The sequence below is a fragment of the Macrobrachium nipponense genome, chromosome 40 (assembly GCF_015104395.2).
Source record: "Macrobrachium nipponense isolate FS-2020 chromosome 40, ASM1510439v2, whole genome shotgun sequence".
Taxonomy (NCBI): Eukaryota; Metazoa; Arthropoda; class Malacostraca; order Decapoda; family Palaemonidae; genus Macrobrachium; species Macrobrachium nipponense.
The window spans coordinates 36,145,683-36,164,162 of record NC_061101.1 but is presented as its reverse complement, the minus strand read 5'-3'; the positions used below and the strand labels follow the sequence as shown (position 1 = coordinate 36,164,162).

The following is an 18,480-nucleotide window of genomic DNA, read 5'->3' as shown; positions in this document are numbered from 1 at the left end:
TGACTTCTACTCTGGGTACCTTGAAGAGAAAGTCAAGGCCCATGAGGCTGAAAGAAAGAGGCTGTTCCAGGCGACGGCACAACTCGAGGAGAGATTGCAAGCCTCACAGAGAGAAGTATCATCTGTTCTCGCACGAAAGGATCTAGGCGATCAAGAAGAAAGTACATATCCAGGAAACCACAGTTCAGTCGCTTCCACAGGAGAATGAAAAAAATTAATGAGGAATTAGAGGAACGAGAACCACCAGTTACCGTGGTATACAATTCTATGGCAAATGAAAAGAATAAGAATGATGCTCTGATTGAAGAAAACAAGGTCAAAGGAAACATGTTCTGTAAGCTAGGACGACTGGAAGAAGCAAGTGAGTGTTTCCTCAGAGTCTTGGATATGGACGACGATCAAGTGGACTGCAGGCGAAGACTGGGATTATGTCTCTTGTTGCTTGGCAGACACAGCCAAGCTATGACGCAGCTTGAGAAATTAGATAATCAAGAAGATTTGGTTGCAGCCGCCAGAACCTTGCAAAGAATGCAACGTCATGGCTGCCCATATTACATCCTAGGTATTGCAGAGGATGCTAATTTGAAGGAAATAAAGTGGGCCTACAGGAAGCGGACACTCAAGTTTAACCCTGATAACTGCCAAGGGTCTAAAGACGAGCGACAACGTAGAATGGATATCATGCACAAGGTCAACTATGCTAATGATCTCCTATGTGATACTGATGAAAGAAGAAAATACAACGCAGTCAGGGAATTCATCAAGGACCTGGCAGATCCTCAGAAGACAATGAAAGCAAAGAAGAAGAAACCTAGAAGGACAACGAAGAGGAAGAAAACTAAAGGAAACTAGAAAGAAACAAACAGAAGAAACAGCCTGTGATTAACCAAAATTGTGAATGATTTTGTCTTGTCACTAGGTGATGCTGCTGCGTCGTGTTCTAGAGGCCCTGCGATCTTCTTGGTCCATTCGATAAGCTTGGCTGCAAGATGGGTGTTCTGCTGCTCCCCCCGGCAGCAAACAACAATGGGAGGTCCCCCCACCTCCTACACACCAATCCTGCAATCAAAACCATCGATGGGCCAAGAAAATCGCAATGCCTCTGGAACACGACGCAGCATCATCAACTGATGACCAGTCAAAATTCTTCATATGGGTTGTTTCTTTGTAGCGGTAAAGACAAGTCTTGTGAACAGGCTTTTCATCAGGCATCCTTGGCGATTCTCTCATCTCCCTGATGGAGGCAGGAGGCCCAACTGTCAGGATGAGAGCCAACAGTTATTCAGAGGAAGGAGGACCAGCTCTCAAGATGAGAGCTAACAGCTGTTCGGAGGCTGGAGGACAAGCTCTCAGGATGAGAGCTAACAGCTGTTCGGAGGCTGGAGGACAAGCTCTCAGGATGAGAGCCAACAGCTATTTGGAGGCTGGAGGACAAGCTCTCAGGATGAGAGCCAACAGCTGTTCGTAGGCTGGAGGACAAGCTCTCCGGATGAGACCTAACAGCTGTTAGGAGGCAGGAAGACAAGCTATCACGATGAGAGCCAACAGCTGTTCAGAGGGTCACAGGGCACCCCCTCTCCTGCCACATGATACCCTCTGGAATGGGTATCGATACCAAATCACCTATTGGATTATGCACTGCATGTTAAATCACATTTTTTGCATATACTGCAGTGGCAACCTCTGGCGTGGCGTAAAAACCCGTAAGTTCAATGCCTTTTATATATGCAAAATATGGGTTATGCAATGCATAATGGGTTCAATGTCATTTATATATGCAGAGTATGGCTTATGCAATGCATTATGGGTTGAATACTTGCATATACTACTGTGGCAACCTCTGGCGCGGCGTAAAAACCCGTAAGTTCAATGCCTTTTATATATGCAAAGTATGGCTTATGCAATGCATAATGGATTGAATACTTGCATTTACTACTGTGGCAACCTCTGGCGCGGCGTAAAAACCCGTAGTATGGCTTATGCAATGCATAAATGGGTTGAATACTGCATATACTACTGTGGCAACCTCTGGCCGTGGCGTAAAAAACCCGTAAGTTCAATGCCTTTTTATATATGCAAAGTATGGCTTTATGCAATGCATAATGGGTTGAATACTTGCATATACTTACGTGGCAACTCTGGCGCGGCGTAAAAAACTGTAAAGTTCAATGCTTTCATATATGCAAAGTATGGCTTATGCAATGCATAATGGGTTGAATACTTTCATATACTACTGTGGCAACCTCTGGCGCGGCGTAAAAAACCCGTAAGTTTAATGCCTCCTCATATATGCAAAGTATGGCTTATGCAATGCATAATGTGTTGAATACTTGCATATACTACTGTGGCAACCTCTGGCGTGGCGTAAAGACCCGTAAGTTCAATGCCTTTCATATATGCAAAGTATGGCTTATGCAATGCATAACGGGTTGAATACTTGCATATACTACTGTGGCAACCTCTGGCGCGGCGTAAAAACCCGTAAGTTCAATGCCTTTTATATATGCAAAGTATGGCTTATGCAATGCATAATGGGTTGAATACTTGCATATACTACTGTGGCAAACCTCTGGCGCGGCGTTAAAAACCCGGTAGTTCAATGCTTTCATATATGCAAAAGTATGGCTTATGCAATGCATAATGGGTTGAATAACTTGCATATACTACTGTGGCAACCTCTGGCGCGGCGTAAAAACCCGTAAGTTCAATGCTTTATATATGCAAAGTATGGGCTTATGCAATGGCATAATGTGTTGAATACTTGCATATATACTGTGCAACCTCTGGCGCGGCGTAAAACCGTAAGTTCATTGCCTTTTCATATATGCAAAGTATGGCTATGCAATGCATAATGGGTTGAATACTTCATATACTACTGTTGGCAACCTCTGGCGTGGCGTAAAAACCCGTAAGTTCAATGCCTTTTATATATGCAAAGTATGGGTTATGCAATGCATAATGTGTTGAATACTTGCATATACTACTGTGGCAACCTCTGGCGCGGCGTAAAAATCCGTAAGTTCAATGCCTTTCATATATGCAAAGTATGGCTTATGCAATGCATAATGGGTTGAATACTTGCATATACTACTGTGGGCAAAACCTATGCGCGGCGTAAAAACCCGTAAGTTCAATGCCTTTTATATATGCAAAGTATGGCTTATGCAATGCATAATGGATTGAATACTTGCATTTACAACTGTGGCAACCTCTGGAGCGGCGTAAAAATCCGTAGTATGGCTTATGCAATGCATAATGGGTTGAATACTTGCATATACTACTGTGGCAACCTCTGGCGCGGCGTAAAAACCCGTAAGTTCAATGCCTTTTATATATGCAAAGTATGGGTTATGCAATGCATAATGGGTTGAATACTTGCACATACTACTGTGGCAACCTCTGGCGCGGCGTAAAAACCTGTAAGTTCAATGCCTTTTATATATGCAAAGTATGGCTTATGCAATGCATAATGGATTGAATACTTGCATTTACAACTGTGGCAACCTCTGGAGTGGCGTAAAAATCCGTAGTATGGCTTATGCAATGCATAATGGGTTGAATACTTGCATATACTACTGTGGCAACCTCTGGCGCGGCGTAAAAACCCGTAAGTTCAATGCCTTTTATATACGCAAAGTATGGCTTATGCAATGCATAATGGGTTGAATACTTGCACATACTACTGTGGCAACCTCTGGCGCGGCGTAAAAACCCGTAAGTTCAAATGCCTTTTATATATGCAAAGTATGGCTTATGCAATGCATAATGGGTTGAATACTTGCATATACTACCGTGGCAACCTCTGGCGTGGCGTAAAAACCCGTAAGTTCAATGTCTTTTATATATGCAAAATATGGCTTATGCAATGCATAATGGGTTGAATACTTGCATATACTACCGTGGCAACCTCTGGCGCTGCGTAAAAACCCGTAAGTTCAATGCCTTTTATATATGCAAAGTATGGGTTATGCAATGCATAATGGGTTGAATACTTGCATATACTACTGTGGCAACCTCTGGCGCGGCGTAAAAACAAAAAACCCGTAAGTTCAATGCCCTTTTATATATGGCAAAGTTACGGCTTATGCAATGCATAATGGGTTGATTACTTGGAATTATACTACCGTGGCACCTCTGGCGCGTAAAAACCTTAAGTTCAATGCCTTTTACATATGCAAAGTATGGCTATGCAATGATAATGGGTGATTAATTGCATATTTACTACCGTGGCAACCTCTGGGACGGCGTAAAAACCCGTAAGTTCGTGGCATCCTTAGGCGTGGCGTAAAAACCCGTAAGTTCAATGCCTCATACAGTACCGGCAAAATATTTGATCCTGGTGTGGCAGGAGGGAAGATTCCATGTCTCTTGGCTAGCTATTGGAGCTGAGAATGGGGAAGGGTCCATCCCTGGCAAAAATAAAACCCCATTCGATGACACTCCATTGGCGAGGATGCCCCAGGGATGAGATCACTTCCGATCGCTAAAGGCCCATAATTATATATATTTATATATGTGTATATATAAATGTATGTAATGTATATATCATATAATATATATATATATATATACATATATATCTAATATCCTATATCTATCTATTATTATCTATCTATATATCTATCTATCTAGCTATCTATTATATATCAGATATATATATATATATATATATATATCACTATATATATATATATATGGCTGACGTCTAAGTGAGTGTGTGTGTGTGTGTGTGTGTGAATGTTTACTAAAAATGGCTGTCCAGTTGTGTATCTACAGTATGTATATGTGTGTGTGTGTGTGTGTGTGTATATATATTGCTACGTTTATAGAAACGCCTGCCCTTCCCAGCAGGTTTTTTATTAATATAGTTATAAAAGAAGCAGCCATGCCTTCTCCTAAAGCAACTGATGTTGGGAGAGAGCATGTCGTAGGGAGGTATTTCCGGTCTGACGGAAGCTTAGGGTAAGAGAGGCAAGTCACAAGAGTAGCTAGGCTTCGAAATGGATCTTAGGGACCTCTACAATAAGACCTCTTTTTTTCCTTCCCAATTTGCTGGTTGTTGTGATCACTTTTCAGGCAGTGCCCGAGGCGGTATTTGGAAGCCCCGTGATTACAGTACAACCAGTATCTCTCTCAGTCGACTGCAGTTCGTGACCTGGGACGGATGTCAGGCCAGTCAGCATCCCACACTTAAGCCTAACGGCGTTATTGGCGCGCCCAATCTGCGACCAAGCCGACCAAGCCGGACGCTGCACTTTCCCACAAAGGATCCACACTGAACATTGTATTCAGGTACGTCTAAAAGTGTAAACTCCAAACCAGCACCTTTTACTACCATACGACTCTTGCTAATTTCATTTTCAAGTCTCACTTTTATCACTCCTACATCAAAGCCCTTTGTCCTCATCGGGCCACGTGCTCCCCCCTTGTGACTTGTTAAAGACTAAGCCTTCAGTGCATACCTCAGTGAAACATTAGAGTTCCTTTGCCCCAGCGTTAGAGAACTAATTATCCTTAACCAAAGCAAGAAGTCATTTTTTCTTTTATCTTGTCTAATCTGGAATCCTTTTCCAGATTCCCTGAGTCATGTGTGAAGTCTGTCTGCCCGCAAGTGTTGCATTCCTGCAGATTATGAAACCAGCTTTTCCAAATTCCATTTTGAGCCAGCTATTATCCATTTGTGAAAGATTATATGGGTCCACGTGGGGACCAATAGCATTTACTTTTCTCCAGGCCAGTACGAGCCTTTTGTAAATAAATAGCTGTAAAGTATTTAGCTGAGTTTCTGGCGACCTGTTCCTCTAGCGTAAATATTCACTGTAAATCAGTTTTACGGTAAGTTCAAGTAATTTCCCCTTGTTCTCCCTCAATTATTTCTGTTTACGTATCGAGCCTCTCTCAAGGCCGGGCTCATACGTAAATATATATATATAGATATATATATATATATATATATATATATATATATATATATATAATGTGTGTGTATGTGTACATATAATAATATATATATATATATATATAATATATATAGTATATATATATATATATATATATGTATATATATATATATACAAATACACACACACATATATACATATATATACACAAAGTATATACACACATATTCATGTTGTAGATATACAGCTAGACAGCCATTTTTAGTACACATTCACACACACATACACACTCACACAGACAGTCAGCCATATTTCCACAACCACGCACACAAGTACACGCAATGCTTTTGACGAACATCACCGCTGCTCACCAGCAAAACGGAACAGAAAGAATGAGGAGCAGCCTCCTCTAGTAGTGGAGGTGAAAGTGGCAGCTTTAATCAAACACTGTGTATAACAACAAGCGGTTGAATGTTAAATAAGCAGTTGGGAATAGGGAGTTGGGAAAATGGGCTACAAATAAGCCTAGGATATTCAGTGGGAAATAATAATAATAAAATAATAATAATAATAATAACTAATAATAATAATAATTAATAATAATAATAAATAATAATAATAATAATAATAATAATAATATGCTCGAAACAGACCTTCTTTCAAACATGTTTTATTAAAAATAATGGCAGAAATCACAGAATTGATTCTATATAAAATTCTTTCAATTCTCCTTATGATTTGTCTTTCTGGCACGCTGGTATTATAAAGCAGCTGTGCAATATTCATTGTGCTGTAGGTCGTCAACGGAATTTTGGGCTGTTATTATCAAAGGCAACAGGTTATCAGGGACAGGCTGGGGTCGTCAACAGGTATACTCTCGTAGGTCGGGAACAGGCCGTAGTCGTCAGTGGTCTATCCAGTATTCACTGGATTTACCTCTGACGACCTCAGCCTGTCCCTGATAACCAGTTGCCTTCGATAACACCAGCCCGAAATTCCGTTGACGACCCACAGCACAATGAATATTGGCCAGCTGCTTTATAATACCAGCGTGCCAGAAAGACAAATCATGAGGAGAATTGAAAGAATTTTATATAGAATCAATTCTGTGAACTCTGCCATTACTTTTGATAATTATTATAATAATAATAATAATAATAATAATAATAATAATAATAATAATTGATGTCGCAATACCATGGGACACCAGAGTTAAAGAGAAAGAGAGGGAAAAAATGGATAAGTATCAAGACCTGAAAATAGAAATAAGAAGGATATGGGATATGCCAGTGGAAATCGTACCCACAATCATAGGAGCACTAGCCACGATCCCAAGATCCCTGAAAAGGAATCTAGAAAAACTATAGGCTGAAGTAGCTCCAGGACTCATGCAGAAGAGTGTGATCTTAGAAACGGCACATAGTAAGAAAAGTGATGGACTCCTAAGGAGGCAGGATGCAACCCGGAACCCCACACTATAAATACCACCCAGTCGAACTGGAGGACTGTGATAGAGCAAAAAAAAATAAAAATAAAAATAATAATAATAATAATAATAATAATAATAATAATAATAATATTAATAATAATAATAATTCAAAAGGATAATATTCTACCCGGTACTTGGGGAAGGGAAAAAATAATTAAGCTAATAAATATAAGTCGTGATGTTTGTCTGTCTGTCTCACTGTTGACGTTTGGATGCAGGGGGGAGGTATTTTGGGGTTGTATGTATGCATGTAAGTGTAAAACACGTGAAAATACACACACACTATACACTCACATTATATATAAATACACACACACACACACACACACACACACACACACACACACATATATATATATATATATATATATATATATATATATATATATATATATATATATAAATGAATAACTTTCACATCACCGTGATTCATATAAATCATTCGAGCTACAAATGTCCTTTAATACCTAATTCGCTCTACCTCCTTATTGATATATTTTCATATATGTAAACCGAAGGGGAATTTTTAGTTCATGAAATTATCATCAACTAAAAATTCCCTTTCTGTTTACATATATGAAAATATATCAATTCCGAGGTAGAGTGAATTAGATATTAAAGGACATTTGTAGCTCGAATGCTCGAATGATATATATATATATATAGATATATATATATATATATATATATATATATATACTATATATATATTTATATATTTATAATATACATATATAATATTATATATTATGATATTATATATATATATATGATATAAAATGTATGTACGAATGTAAAAATACAATTACGAATAAATTCCTTTCTGTGCTTTTACGGAAATGGCCATAAGGACTCACACACGTATACGAGTATCTATTGTATGTGGCATACATAGATCTAAAATGTACCCACTCATGTGTCTTGTAAAATCCAAATCAGCAAAACTTGAAAACATTCAAAATGAAGCAAAGACAATATCCTAGTAAAGGAATCAAATAAAAGGATAAAGCTTGAGTTTGGTGGGCATCCATACCAGAAAAGATTTAGAGATCGATACTGTTACAGGCTTTCGAAGCACTGTGAGGTGACCGATTCCTTTCCGAAGACAGGAATACTAAATGGAATGGAATGTCATTAATTAGCTTTCTCAACGAAAACATGGACCAATTTACTATTGACGGTCATTACCTGGATCCACTAAGTGACAGTTTCAACTTTATTAAGTGGCAATTATTGCCTGATATATTGTTGACATGGGCCTCGTCCATATTGGAAGAGATATCCACATCTCAAAAAAAATGTCTCAGTTGTCCGGTAGTCCAGAGGTCCATACCAGACTTATTACACTCTAACACATAGAGGCATAGGCCCTTGTTGACGTAAGCCAGATTACTCTAAACCTACAAATCACCATCATTTAACTGTTTATAAACAACTGAATGTCAATATCAGTAACGAGAGTCAATTCAGATAGATTTGCTATGAAAATAATTGTTGCAAATTTGCTTTCTACCGAAAAAACTCTTATAACCCAAACACAAAACTGAAATAAGCAGAAATAATAAATAAAATTAAAGTAGGGATCCAACATCAAAAACGTAAAATCTTCCAGGTCACAGAAACGTTAAAAAAGGTTGCAGATCCTTCCCCTTCAGAACGAAAGCTATCAATCATAACAACAAAGAATCGCATTACTGCCCAGGGTAAAAGACTACTATCAAGTAAAAAAATTAAAGCTTGGGGTCGAAAGCTCATATCTCTTCATTACGGTCATTACGACGGATAAGGCTATCAAATTGCACCGTGTAATTGCTCAGTAATTATGAGTGGGGAACAGCAAAAATGTAGCTACTTTAAAAACCGTGATGATTATACTGTGAACCACCAGAATTCGCAGCAGCATAAATATGTGATTTGGTTTAATCTCAACGATAAAAGAATTTGCTTATTATCACTATGTCAGACTAATGATCAGAAACAACCTCACATTCAGATAACAAAATTGTCACTATTAATTTAAACTTATCCTCACATCTACAGAAGAAAAGTTTACCACAAACGTTACGACTGTCTTTCAATGTTGAAACAACATCTAATTTTTGATGTCTTTCAATATTGAAAATACATTTAATTTTTAATTCCTTAAGTCTTTCAATATTGAAACAACATTCAATTTTTAATGTCGTTCCATATTGAAACATTTAATATTCATAGTCTTTCGAGATTGAAACAACATTTAATATACAATGTCTTTCCACAATGAAACAACATTTACTCTTTAACGCTTTTCCTTATTGACACGTTTAATTTTTAATGTATTTCAAGACTGAAACAAAATCTCCAAGTCTTTCCATTTTGGAACAAAATTTTATTCTTGTCTTTCAATACTGATAAAAAGAAAAACTTCATATCTAATGCCTTACTATAGCGAAACAGCATTTCATTTTTAATGTCTTTTAATTTTGAAACAACATTTAATTTCTAATGTCTGTATATTGAAATAATATTTTATTTCTAATGTCTTTCAATACTGGAACAACATCTGATTTTTAACATCTTTCAATATTGGAACAAGAGTTAATTTTTAATGCCTTACCATACTGAAACAACGGTTCATTTCTAATGTCTTACCATATTAAAACAACATCTAATTTTCAATGTCTTACCATACTGAAACAGCATTTCATTTTAAATGTCTTACCATATTGAAACAACATTTAATTTTTAATGTCTAAATTGAAACAACATTGAATTTTTAGAGGCTTTCCAAACAGGGACAACACTGACATACAATGGCTACCTAAAAAAACACTAGATGAACAAGTAACGTATCATGACCATATCCTATTTTTTCCCGAAACCGTTTTGCATTCCCCTCCCTTTGAATTCGCCTGCAGAACCATTTCGGGGCATCCGGTGACGACTGTGGCATTTACAATAGCTCTACAATCATTGTCTTCCACGTGATTTCCTATTTCCTCATTTCTTCTGTCGATCTTCGTTCAGTTTGCCACTTTTGAATAGGTCAACCATGATCTCCCGATCATTTTGGTTTACTGATCTCTTCTTCTCTATGTATCTCCAATGACCTTCTGTTACTTCTTTCAAATGAACACTATATTCTCTCCAGGCTTGAATTTCAAGATAATGGCCCCTGTGGGCTTGTTCCATATGAATAGGGTTCATCTTCTGAACAATAATAATAAATATACTGATTCGCTTTCCTCGCATCATATCCACGTTCACGACAACTACAATCTGCTTTCTTATCTCCGCTGCTATCACAGCTCAGTTTTAATCTGCCTCTCCTTGTTCCAGCTTTGCATCGACGAAATTTCCATTTTCACACTCCTGTTCCTCTCCCCAGCGGTGCCACAAATCTCCCTGACCTCCTCTCACCTTTACTGCGAGATTTATCTCGTCTTCCCTCTTCCTCCTCATCCTCCTCCTCCTCCTCCTACTCATAACCAGCGTCCCATTTCCCAACACCTGTAACCCCACCGACAGCCGCCTTCGCCCAGAGAGGGGACACGGAATTTCCGAGACCCAACCGTTGTCGCCGTTCCTGGAAATGGGCGGACGGGGGTAAGGAAAATAATTTGATTATTGATTGAAGAGCTCCTCTCCCTTCAACAGAGATCTTCCCTTTTCCTCGTTTCTTCAATTCTGCCCCGTCTTTGTTGAATCGGGAGGGTTCTTATCACCTGAGTACTTTAGCGCCTGATCAACTACTGCACAGGTATTTTGAATGTACTCCAATACAGGTATCCGTTTCAACAGCACGCAGCACGTTTCATTTCTTTAGCATAAAACACGATGGACAAAATCGAAACGATAGATATATAATTGGCGGATGTTATGTAAATGTCAAAGACAACACATCCTTATCATATTTAAAATCACGATGGCATTTGAACGATGGTAATACGAGGAAAAGTGAGTGATCTTCACGATAAACTTCATATAAAGGCCCAGAAGGTAGAGACAATCGCTAAGGGTATTCGTTGGGTATGAAGATGCTGCATTTTTGTTTCTTAATCATGAAAATACCCCAGATAAGCAGAAGAGTAAGTGAAGACGCTTGGCGGAACACTATGAAAATGTTAGAGGAGGGGGGTGTTGCAGGGGCGGGGAGGAAGGTTGGAGAAATGATGATCATAATTTTCGATCGAAGACACACTTAGAGATGAGCAAACATGGTAATCAGATATTACTAATGAGTTCCAGACCTCACTCCGCGGAACAAATTGTGACACTCGATGCATTTGACAGAGGACTGATGAAGAGGCAATTAACAGACCGTAACATGAATCAAGGAAACAAGAGAAGAGAGGGTTTACCGACATCTATGTAACGTGGATAATTAATGAGGTGAAAATAAACAGGCATCAGTTTTGTGGTACAGACAAGAAAACCTTCCACTTGTGGTAATAAGTTCGAAACAAATCATAAAAAATCCAAATTAAACAAAACAACTAACGAAAACTAAAAATAACATTTAGGTTGCTCCCTCTCTTGAAAGAAGTTTAATCAAATTCTGTCAATTTAATTATTATACCTAAAAGAAACAGGTTTTACTGGATGTTAACTTCACCAACACCGTATATATAGTATGCTTAGTGCTTGTCCATCTCTCGTACTTGAAAATATCGTCGTCCTCAAAAATGTTTTTTCTCCATCCACCAGCTAAGTGATTCGACCAGTCAATCTTGACTTCTTATTCCCATCCACTATTTCCCCTCTCATATCTATCCAATCGTCCCCATCTCCACCATCGCCACCCGGAGTTCCATCTCGTTAGGCCCTTTCATTACTCTCTAACGTCCTATCGATTGCCTGTGCCGTAACCAACAACATCCATCTCGAGATTCCTTCGCAATTTGATCAAATCAGAGAATTTCAAAACACGAACCTCGAGATGACGTTCTCGGAACCTGGCTGCGCCGGGGAAAATATCTACGTTGGCTCAAGATCTACAAATGTCCTGGCAATTGCCTTCTGCTTTCCATGACTGCTTGGTTAATAAGGCAATCTTGTTCCAACTAAAGGAAGAAAGTTCAGTGAGTTTTTATGAATATTTTTCTCATCCCTTCAGAAAAAAAGGTGATGAAAACGGAAGCATCTGAATGAAACTAAAAGAATTTAATGCAAGAGGGAAACGAACATTGCAAAGATCGTGGAAGAAGACTCACGATCAATGCAGGAGGAGGGGACGCAGGTAATAAAACACGGCATAATGCCAAGCAGGAAATTGCGGGAATGAAGAAAACTGATGAGAGTGACTGAAGGGGGGCGGGGGGGGGGGCGATAGACGGAGGGATGATGACCATCGAGATACTGGAGGGCGGAGTGATGGAGGAAAAAGATGGAGACTGATAATCCTGATGGGTTCCAAAGGAGATCTCGCTCATCGGATTTCGGATGTCAGTGAATTTTGTTGAGGATTTGCCTTGTGGATGGATACTCAGGTCTCGTTTCACTAGATACGTAATTTTTGTTTATATACGTATTCAATGAAACGATATGATGATAATGATGATGATTATTATTAATATTATTACCAGAAGATGAACCTTATTCTTATGGTATTCACTAGAAATAAGTAATTCGCATAAAAAAAAATATTCATTTTGTTACAGAAAGTGGGATGAAGCATTCTAAATCTGATTAAAGAAATATGTGCCGCATATCAAGTAAAACATGTTTTCCACAAGATATTTTCTGTAATATATATATATATATATATATATATATATATATATATATATATATATGATATATATATATATATATAAGTATACTGTAAAATGATCATAAGAAATATGAAATAAGAAAATGAGGAGTTAACTAGTTACAATGGTAAACAATTATAAAAGGTCAACACCGAATTAGCGGAATAGGGGAAGAGATGAAAAAGTAATGAAAAGAAAACTAAGAAAACATTCATCACTTTACTTCTGCGAATATAAAAATATTCCACCTCTCAGAATGACTGCCTGACAGGTTTGCTTACATTTCATGAAAACTGACAGTCGACTATAATTAAAGTTTCCTAGTGTATCGAGAGAGAGAGAGAGAGAGAGAGAGAGAGAGAGAGAGAGAGAGAGAGAGAATCCTTCATCTGACAAATCAGAAATCACCGTCACTCCGCCTGCAGCTCATGACCACCCATAATATCAACGGATGCAAAATGTGGTGCGGTCCTTCCGAAAAAACCCGATCCATTCTGCATGCAAATCAATCTCGAAGGACTGAAAATGGAATGATGTGCGCGCTGTAATTTTTGCCCGAGGTTTGGGAACCGAATCTGAATCAGTGGCTGATTCGAATAACAAAATAAAAACAAATCACAACACGAAATTGCACATACATATTTCACCTTTATCGTTTAGAGAGAGAGAGAGAGAGAGAGAGAGAGAGAGAGAGAGACCTTACCTTACCTTACATCTTGTTCGGGTTGCCCCAGGTCCCTCTGTGTGAGGCACCTCTAATGTCTACCAGAGAATTGCTAATGCATCTTCCGGTATATTTTTAATCTTCCAATCTTGGATGGTCTGGGATACAGTTTAGATATTTGTCGAGCTTATTCTTAAACACATCTACGCCCACTCCTGATATATTCCTCAGATGAATACACGCTGCATTGTCGATGCTGGTGTGTAGTGGATTAATGTCCTGTGTGCTTTCCTTAGTTTTCCTGGTAAAGTTTTGGGCACTATTAATCTACCTCTGCTTGCTCTTTCTGATATTTTTAGCTCCATGATGTTTTCGGCAATTCCTTCTGTTTCCATGCCTGAATTATCATGTAACGTTCTCTTCTTTCTAGACTATATAATTTTAAAAATTGTAGTCTTTCCCAGTAGTCAAGATCCTTAACTTCTTCTATTCTAGCTGTAAAGGACCTTTGTACACTCTCTACTTGTGCAATATCCTTTTGGTAGTGTGGGTACCATATCATATTGCAATATTCAAGTGGACTACGAACATACGTTTTATAAAGCATAATCATTCCCATTTTTGCTTTACATTTTGCCAATAGAATTGCTATTTGATCATTGCATAACATGTTCCTATTCAACATCACACCAAGGTCTTTAATTGCTTCCTTATTTGTGATTGTCATATTATTAGGTCCCCTATATGCATATAGCTTTCCTTCTCTGTCTCCATAATTTATTGATTCAAATCTATCAGAGTTAAATACCATCCTATTTACCTCTGCCCAATCATATACTTTGTTAAGGTCTCTTTGTAGAGCGTTCCTATCTTCATCACAAGTAATTTCTCTACTTATTCTTGTGTCATCGACGAAACTACTCACTACCGAGTCCTTAACATTACTGTCTATGTCTGCAATCATAATAACAAACAGCAATGAAGCTAGCACCGTACCTTGTGGCACACCGGATATTACCTTAGCTTCATCCGCTTTCTCCTCGTTTTCTCTTGTATAAAAATTCTTTTATCCATCTTCCACTTTGTCCACTATATTTATTATGTTTTCTAATTTTCTTCGATTTCTCCTCGTTTTCTCTTGTATAAAAATTCTTTTATCCATCTTCCACTTTGTCCACTATATTTATTATGTTTTCTAATTTTCTTTGCTAATATATTATGGTCTACCTTCCCAAAAGATTTTGCAAACTTAAATAAACCACATCTGTTTCTTCTCTGTTTTTCATATTTTTATATATGTTCTCACGGTGGACTAACAGTTGGGTTTGTTTACTTTTTCTGGGTACAAAACCATGTTGTCCTATATTAACCAAAACCAAATTTTAAAATTTTTTTATTTTTTTTAAATGTTTCATAATATTTTTCTTCATTACCCTTTCATAACATGTGATGTTAGACTCACAGGCCTATAATTACTTGCCTCTAGTCTTGATCCACTTTTGAAAGTAGGGGTAAAATATGCTAATTTGTGCTCATCATAAATCTTGCCTGTACCTACACTCTGCCTTAATAATATTGCAAGGGGCTTTGTGATACAATGAACTACTTTCCTTAACAAAATAGCAGGGACACCATCAGGCCCAGCTGCTGCTCCATTTTTAATTTCATTTATAGCCTACACAATATCGGCTTCATTAATACCTAAGTCTGATAAATATTCACTGTTTTCATCCCTTATTTCTGTATCATTATCTTCATTATCGATTCTAAGGGTAAATTCTCTCTTATATCTTTCTGCCAATATGTTGCATATTTCCTTTATTTCATTTATTAATTTCCCTTCATTTCTTAGAGGGCCTATTTCTATTATTCTTTTATTCATCTCTTTCGCATGAGTACAATAGTTTGGGGTTTTGCTTGATATTTACTAGGGTTTTTTCTTCCAAGTCCCATTTTTAATTTTCTTTTGATTGTATAATCTTTTGTTCTGCATTTTCTATCTTACTTTTTAGTTCCATCACTTTCCATGCATTCTTTTCTTTTGCAAGACCTTTTTTCCACTTTCTGATTTTCTGGAACAAGATCCTTCTGTCTCTTGGTATGCATGACTGATGTTTACTTTTCTTCTTCCGTATATATTAATCCACTATTTTCTCTAATATTTTATATGATATATCCGTATTCACCTGTATATCATCACTTATGAATATGTTATCCCAATCTTTGATTATTTCTGACCATTGTACATTTTTACTGTAGAAATTGTATTTTCCATATCCTTCCCACTTTTTCATCTCTTGCTTATCTCCGTTTTCACTTGCTTTGGAATGGACTGTTAATTCTATGACATTATGGTCTGAAATACTTGCATTATACACTATTATTTCTTTAACATAATTCACCTCGTTCACAAATACTAGGTCTAAAATAATAGCTTTTCGAATTACCTCTTATCTTCTGCACTACTATTACTCTCTTTTTTTTTATATGTATAAATACAACCACAATCTCCTATTCGTTCTTTCCAGTCTACGAAAGGAAAGTTAAAGTCTCCGGATAGGAGAATAGTCCAGTCGTTGCAATTTCTACATATATCATCTAATTTTTCTATTATTGTGTCAAACGTTTTAGTATTAGGGGGTCTATATATTACTATGTTCATTAATTTTTCAGATTCAAATTCTACCATTATTAGTTCACATTCAGTTATTATATTTCTCATATATTTTTCCTCGTTTTAAGTCTTTCCCATATATCACGGTTCCCCCTTGATTCCTATTTTTTCTATCTGATCTATAAGTTTGGAACCCCTTTATTTGATCATCATTACCAGTCTCTTGGGAATACCAGGTTTCACTTATATTCATTATATCTATTTTCTTTTCAATTTGGGTGAGTTCTTCTAAGAACTCTATTTTTCTTTTTGAGTTACTCGTAGCTAAACCCTGCGCATTCATCACTATGATGGTTTGCGTGTTATCCCCTTCATTTAATATGGGTAATAATAAGGATTTTCCCATGTCTCTTTCTTGTTCTGGTATGTTGTTCTTTTCTTCATTTCCAGAAATTCTGACATTAAAAAATCCAACTTTTCCAATATATTTGATCTTCCTTCATCATAATTATTCATTTTGTGTATGAATCTCCATTTTTCTCCGAATCTGCACGTTCCCCTTGCATTGTATATACAGTTCTATTCTCTTGCACTGTATCTTGGAGCTGATGCTTGCATTTTCGTTGCCGACATACCATAGCGCGGTGATGGCTTGTTTTATTCCTTCACCTCATGTTCTTTGTTCCTTTCTTTATTTGTTTCTTTTTAATTTTGGATTTTATTGTTTAGTTGATTTTGATTCATGGCTACAGGGTGCATATATTTACATTTTTTGTTGAACTTACATCCTTTTCCTTCTTTAGGTTTTGCATATTTTTGGATGTAGATCTCTGCATTCATCCTCATAGCCGTCTAGGTATGCACATTTACCATAGATCTCATAATTGTGACATACCTTGGGATGTTTGTAGTAACATCTTTCACCAAATCTGCAATTCCCTCTTTTCAAAAGGGTGCAGACTTTGTCTTTCTTTTCTATTTTTTCTTGCTCTTTCCCATCAGTATGCAGATCTGGGTAAAGCCACTTCGGGGTTTTATTTTGCGTTGTCATGTCGTAATTTATTTCTTCGTTTGTATGCTGCTTGATTGCCTCATATGTAGTATCTATGAGTATCTCCGCATCCATACTCTTGCCCTGCTCTTTGTTTTCATTATTTTTTTCTGTCATTTCAGTTTTGTTTTCTTCTTTTCCGGTTTCGTCTTCTTCCTCTTCCTCATCTTCTTCATCCTCTACTATTTGCACATTAAGTCTTGATTTAATAACATTATCTATGCATGAGAGACATGTTGAGCAAAATACTCTTGTATCCTTACTTGTATTTTGCTGGACTTCAGCACATTGGGGATGCGTGGGTATGCTGCATGCATAACATTTCCTGATCAGGTTTTTGGGATTTACTATGCTATAACACACCTTACACAGTTCGCATGCTTTAGGCATTCTTTTTCCTATTGCATCAATTAGAATATTCACAATGTTCACCTTATTCATTGTCTTTGTTGGAATGTGTTGACTGATGTAGATTTTCTTTATAAGTCTCTTGACCACTTGAATTTTATTTGGAACTCCTTCAATTATTTTCATGATATTTTCTGCCAATTTGTTCCAGTTTGAAGGATCATATCCTTCCAATATGTCAATGAATATTTTTGTATGTTTTTGATTAGGGCTGTTATTGATCTCATAGATGAGAAATGCCAGTTCCTGTCCTGCTAACTCATCATATTGCATATCTACAATGCAAGCAAGATTTTGCCATCTCTTGCCACAGTTGGAGCTTACTGCCATTCTGGTCGAATTTACAATAATTCACTCAATAAACTAACTTAGTAGATGCTTTATCCTACTATACTCACACTAATCTTATCACCGACAAATCACGAACACTTCTAGATATAATTCGTTCTCTAGTCGTATGTTAAACGCGTGATATCCGTTGATTAATCACTGTGCACAGGTACGTCTCACCAAGCAAAATGGCACTATTCAAGAGTGAGAGAGAGAGAGAGGAGAGAGAGAGAGAGAGAGAGGAAGAGAGAAGAGAGGAGCGAGAGAGAGAGATTTTAAGAAAAATTAAAGA

At 37.3% G+C, this 18,480-nt stretch overlaps 2 protein-coding genes across 4 annotated transcripts in view; one reads left to right on the top strand and one right to left on the bottom strand.

Annotated features, from left to right (window-relative positions):
• Positions 1-18,480, bottom strand: part of LOC135212084 (WSCD family member AGAP003962-like) — an 885,772-nt gene that overhangs the window by 584,313 nt on the left and 282,979 nt on the right. The gene's annotated exons all lie outside the window — the stretch shown is intronic.
• On the top strand, positions 205-852 carry LOC135212215 (dnaJ homolog subfamily C member 7-like). Its single transcript, XM_064245656.1, has one exon. It carries the CDS (start codon positions 205-207, stop codon positions 850-852), a length of 648 nt encoding a protein of 215 aa, XP_064101726.1.

What these genes read in the sequence shown, in the direction of transcription:
- LOC135212215 (XM_064245656.1), top strand. Translation starts at nt 205, where the DNA reads ATGAAAAAAATTAATGAGGAATTAGAGGAACGAGAACCACCAGTTACC.